The sequence below is a fragment of the Diceros bicornis genome, chromosome 17 (assembly GCF_020826845.1).
Source record: "Diceros bicornis minor isolate mBicDic1 chromosome 17, mDicBic1.mat.cur, whole genome shotgun sequence".
Taxonomy (NCBI): domain Eukaryota; kingdom Metazoa; phylum Chordata; class Mammalia; order Perissodactyla; family Rhinocerotidae; genus Diceros; species Diceros bicornis.
Window position 1 is genome coordinate 56,024,822 of NC_080756.1, and position 6,000 is coordinate 56,030,821.

Consider the following 6,000-nt stretch of genomic DNA (forward strand, 5'->3'; position numbering starts at 1 on the left):
GAGAACAGTATATTGGATAAGCACTTACACAGCAAAAAGTATATTTTTTAGTAAGTGTAATTTTTCTCTTAGTGATATATCTTATGTGTGCATTAATGCAAAATGTATTTCTTACTACTGTAGGTCACAGTTTTTAAAAAGTTAGCTTGGGAAAATGAATTGGGAACAGATGCATAATTCATTAAATAGCTTGTTGTTCTTTTCCATGGACAGCTTGCCCTTCAGTTCCGAACAGAGCCGCTTAGGTCCCAACAGCACCACCCTTAGTCCATCGGCACAGAGGGATTTTCAAGTAGAGCTTTCTGGACATGTCTGTGTGTTAATCTTTCCCCAGATCCTTGATGAGATGGATGTGCCTGTTAGATTCAAAACATGTTTTGGACACTCAGGAAGGGAAAAGTGACATTTCTAAAAGCTGTGGTGAAGTGGGACCAAAGGTGGGACCAGAATTAGATTATTTATGGATTCTTTTCTGACTGGAAAAAAGAGGGGTGAGCAATGGCTCTCATACCGAGTCAGTGAGCAGCTGTTCCTTCGTGGATGAAGCTCGAGGACAAAAGAGATGGACTCTGTTGCAGCAGGAGGATTGTGCTAGACCGGGAAGGACTTCCCCGTGGAAGGAGTGCACGTGTGTGTGTAGCACCCCTCCTCCCGAGGGCCTGAGAAGATTAGGATGAATTCCCTTCTGCCATGGGGTCCTTTGGGGGGGCAGCAGGAGGGTGGGTGAGTCTGAGTTTTTCCCACCCCAAGATGTCCTTGTTCCTTTAGCCACGCTCTCCCTGTCTCTCATTAGCAAGCACAGTCTGGAGCTGGCCATGTCTCTGTCCTCAGCCACGGAGGGATCTGATGAATCCCGTGGTGTTTTGCTGGGCTGCACTTAGCTTTGCTTTTCATCCGGATGTCAAACCAAGCCTGCAACAGCTGTGATCAGCTGTTGGGGGGGGGGGGGGTGATGGGTGGGGAGGGGGCAGCTCCTGGCCTCTTGCCCAGCCCTAGTCGAAAGTGCTTTGCATCCAGCTCTCAGTTTGTCTCTTTCTATTGCTGACCCTATAGCTATGTCTTTTTCTATCTTTCTGTGTACATCTCTTTTCATCTTCCTCTTTTTTCTTCTCTTCTTCCCTCATCTCTCCTTGGGCAATTGGGAGCCACTAGACATTAACATGGATCTTTTAGAGTGGGTGGGTCATTCAGGGCAGAGGAAGGGACAGAGAGCATCCATTTCTGAGTCCCCCACCCCAAACAGTGGCTGTTGGCGAGGTGCCCTGTGACTGGAGAAAAGCCTGAATTCAGCCAGACTTGGATTCTCAGCTTGAACCCACCTCTTGCTGGCCAGGAGACCTTGGTCAAGTAATTGAACTTCTCTGAGCCTCAGTTTCCTCCTGTGTTATATGATGATATCAAATGCCTGCCTGACGATGTTGTTGTGAAGATTAAATGAGAAAACCTCCAGAAAGGCTCCTTGCTCAGGGATTGACACATATTGCATGTTCAAAATATGTTCATTTTCCTTCTCGGCCCCTTTTGGACAGAATCCCTACCCTTCTTCCTTGGCAGCCATGCACCCCACTTGGTGGCCTGATGCTACCCCCCCTTCTCCCTCCAGCCCAGGGCTTGTTTTGCTTCTACTGAGCATCAAAGATTTGTTGACTTCCATGGAGAAAACAGTTCCATGAAGGGTCATAATTCTTCTAGTACCAGCTCTTGTCATTTTTCTAGGCTTAGAAAAAAGCGAGTTTGAGAAAATGGCCACTTTTAACATGAGTCATCCCATGATGGGAGTGAAAAGCCAGCGATGAGGAAAAGCCCTAGACCTCTCCATGAGTCTGATAGAGAGGCATGAGCTCACGTCAGGCATCGACATTTTTGTTTCTTAAACCACATGGACAGATTATAAAGATGGTTAGTAAAAGAGGATTCTGACCAACTGTGACTATTACCACTGCCTGCCCACCCCCTCCCACCCCCCCAGATTCACTCAGCCTTCAGCTTGGTCTGAGTTAGTCTTCCTTTTGGTGTAAGAATGCAGCATTCAAGCAAGGCTGACCCGTCTCATGGCTGTAGTCCCAAAGCAGCCGACCAGGGACTAAGCCCAGGGTTGTCTGCTGGGACCTGCATCTTCATTGAGCCCACGGGCTGCAGAGCACTGTGTGAGGTGTCTGGGTCTCCTCCCCCCTCTAGAGCCCACAGGCTAGTGGGAGCCAAGATGGATCCACTGTCCTGGGTTCCTCTCATGATTCCTGGGCTCTTCTGGAAGAAGAATCCAGACACCAGAGGAAGCTTTTGGGGATGTTGGAGGGAGAGTAGGAAAAAGACATTTCTAGGCTGACATTGGCTTTTTTGGACTTTGGTCCTTTTATTCCATGGACGCTTGTTGGTTGGGCCGTGGATTCCTCCCCTCCTCCCCCTATTTCCCACGTCTGAGAGCCAAGGGCTTGTCTGCTGCTTTGACCCCTGAGGTTTCACCCAGAGAAGTACCCCCCTTCCCTCCATCTCCTCCCAGTTTTAAGACCATGTCTCTCTTTGGGCAGGTTTAAGGATTACCGAGAGCCACCATGGGCCCCGAACCCATATGAGTTTTCCAAACAGTACTGGTCCGTTCTGTCTGCCCGTTTGGCATTTGTCATCATCTTCCAGGTGAGTTCAGATAAGGAATAGTGAATCAGAATCCAGGCTGCAGGGGGTAAGACAGCCACGTTGCCTGCCCCTCATCTCCAGTTTCCATGGCACTTCGTGACATAAGGGGCCTTCGCATGTGGCAGGCAGAAGTGAGGGCTCCCTTCCCTGGGTGAGGCAGGAAGCACTCTCCAGAGGGCTTCCATTAATGGATGGATTTGCAAAAAGAGAACAAAGCACAGAGTAAGGTTACAAGACAGACGGAGAGTAAGTTGCAGAGTGGGGGATAGATTCCCGTTAAACCTAAGACAAGAAAAGAAAGTGGGAAGAGCAGTGGTAACCAGAGTCTCGACCTGAGCAGACAAACAGCCCCACCTGAGTCCTGACCCTTTCTTCTAGGGCTCTGGCGGGCTCCTTCCTTTGTTAGTGCTGTTTTAGCCCCTGAGACATCTGGTGGCCAGGGTCCCCAGAGCCACCCCTCCATCCCTGAATGAATAGCAAACTTGAGCCCAGCGATTCCTATCTCTGAAAACCCCTGCAGCTCCTGTTGCATTGCTGCGATTCTCTGAGCGCGAGGCCCCGGTTGCCACTCGGGGTCCTGCAGGCCTTCAAGCGGGGCTGGAGCACAAGCCCAGATCCTTTTCTCTTCGTCTCCCTCAGGCTTTTGTATTCCCTGAAGGCAAATCTCTGGAGGGCTCTAAAATATCCTGCCCCCGGACCCCAGCTCAGGAAGTGGAGAAATCCATTGGCTAGTCTTTCACCTAGAGGAGATAGCCATTCTTCCTCTGGAGAGATGGGGCGATACATTTGAAAAATCGCTCAGACAGCCCCCTGCTGCCCCACCCACAGGAGTCTCCTCACTTTACCGTATGCCACATGTAATATTCACACACACCATAAGGAGTTGGTTTAAAAGAAGAGTGTGTGACTTGATGAAGCAGCTCTAGAGCACCTGAGGCACCCAGGAGCCTCTGGAAGCAGCAGGTGGTCCCCAAATCTTCCCCTGGGCCCCTAGGAGCATGTAGGGTTCAAGGTCAAGTTGGGAATAGATTTAGAGCATGGGAGATAGCAGTGCTCTGATTATCTCCTTCTGGCCCAGTCACTGACCTCTGGATCTCAGAGGGGAGAAGACAGTGAGCATATAATTGACAGGAGGAGAAGAATATCACAATTGGAGGCGTACTGGGTAGAGTGTGGGTGAAGGGTGGCTTGGGGAAGGGAATGAGAATCAGATTATAAAAGTAGCTAGCACGTATTGGACCATTCTGGCATTGCGGTGATGTATTCACTCAGTCAGACAGAAGATGCTCCCAGGGAAAGGTGGTCTTAACCTGCCTGTACCAGCACACCTCAGAGATAGTGCAGGTTCCATTCCAGACCACCGCAATAAAGCGAATATCTCGTTAAAGCAAGTCATAAGAATTTTTTGGTTTCTCAATGCATATAAAAGTTATATTTACACTATATTGTAGTCTATTAAGTGTGCAATAGCATTATGCCTAAAAAAACCGTGTATATACCTTAATTAAAAAATACTTTATTGCTAAAAAATGCTAACCATCATCTGAGCCTTCATCGAGTCATAATCTTTTTGCTGGTGGAGGGTCTTGTAAAAAAATGCAGTATCTGCAAAGCTCAATAAAGTGAAGCACGGTAACATGAGGTGTGCCTGTATTTACAAGGGAGGGGATGTAGCTCAGCAGATGGAAGAAGAAAGTCAATTTTAAGTGTGCCCAAAAGCTTAGAACTGATTAAGGAAGGCCAGAGGCAGAGGTCCCAGATGGGCCAGTGTGACTAGAGTGGTGGAATGGAAGGGTAAGGGGAATGTGAGGTCGGCTGAGGCCAGAATTCAGTGCAGGAACCAAAGGTCCATCTGTGATATAGAGGACAGAGGGCCAGCTGGAAGGAGGAGCGGGCAACTGACCCAGAGCAAGCCCTGGACAGGCCATTAGGCCTTGTGGCCTCTTACCTGGAACCTCTGGAGGGGAGGCCTGGAGTCTTAGAGGCCAGGAAGCAAGAACAGGACATGTGAGATGGCCTGGAAGAGGGGAAGAAGAGAGAGCTAACACTTACCGAGCCCCGCCATGTGCGAGGCGGTGACTCATTTAACCCTTACCCCTCCAGGAGACAGGTGCTGTAACCATTCCACTTTCCACACGGGACACCCAGGTGCAGTTATAGTTAGGCCTGTTGGCTAAGATCACTTGCTAGTAAGTAGTGGAGCCAGAGGAACAGGGAGCCATTCCACTCCTGGTCTGTGCTCTTCACCGCTATGCCATACCACCAGCCCCACTGCTGAGGCGGTCACTCTGACAGGGCAAGGGTGGACAGTGGCGCGCTAGTGTCCCACCAGGCCAGGCCTCTCGTCTCAACTCCTCTCCCTCGCTTTTGGCAGAACCTTGTGATGTTCCTGAGTGTCCTTGTGGACTGGATGATCCCAGATATCCCCACGGACATCAGCGACCAGATAAAGAAAGAGAAGAGCTTGTTGGTGGACTTCTTCCTGAAAGAGGAGCATGAGAAACTCAAGCTGATGGACGAGCCGGCCCAGAGGAGCCAGGGAGGGGGGCATCAGAGCAGGAGGAGCCGGGCCGCCAGCTCAGCACCCTCGGGCCGGAGCCAGCTGGGTAGCATCGCGTCCTCTGGTTCTCAGCACACCAACGTGTGAGCGAGCCAGCCCCACTGCCGAGGGGGCGCTGCAGCAGTGAGAGACCACGCACAAGCACGTCAGTGCATCCACACCGGTGCCGTGTCCGACCGTCTGCCTGGATCTGGCCCAAGGGGGTCTTGAAGAGGGTGTGTGTGTGAAGAGAGAGACAGAGAGAAATTAGAGAGCACGAGTGAGAGAATGAGCGCAGGATGGAAGAGAAATGATGCTGCTTCTCAAAAACTTGAAGCTTAAGTTTCTTGTAGGTCCTCTTTTGAGCTATATCCTTTTGGGAGATTGGTACCCTTTTTGAGTCCATCACTCTCTACCCCGGAGTTCCCAGGCACCAAGAGCCTTCCCTATGTCCCCTCAAGTACCCTCTCATTTCAGATGGCCACAGGCTATGAGAGAGCCCTGTTCTGGCACCCATTGTAAGGGATCGCCGCTCCCTTCCTGCCACCACCCAAAGAAAACCCTCTGATTACTTGCTGCTGGGGCTGTCACAGCCTCAGTGGATGCACATTAAGTTACAGGGCTGGTTGCTGTGACCCGAGGGTGAGTAGCAAAGGTCCCAACCTAGGCTGGTCTTCAGTTCATGTCATGGGGATGCTTTGAGCTAAATGCAACTAACCGTCATTTTATGCAGGTTCAGATTTAAAATAATAAAATAAATTGAGACATTCTTTATAAAGGTGCTTCTCCTTGTCTTTGGTTCCCTCTCTCTTCCTACTGACATTTAT

The 6,000-nt window shown here is 50.2% G+C and overlaps 1 protein-coding gene across 1 annotated transcript in view; it reads left to right on the plus strand.

The window, feature by feature from the left end:
* Positions 1-5,281, plus strand: part of ANO2 (anoctamin 2) — a 323,597-nt gene extending 318,316 nt beyond the window's left edge. The window contains exons 24-25 of the mRNA XM_058559006.1: positions 2,529-2,634; positions 5,009-5,281. Coding sequence (XP_058414989.1) covers positions 2,529-2,634; positions 5,009-5,281 — 379 coding nt within the window. The remainder of the gene's footprint in view (positions 1-2,528; positions 2,635-5,008) is intronic.
* Positions 5,282-6,000: the final 719 nt, after the last annotated feature.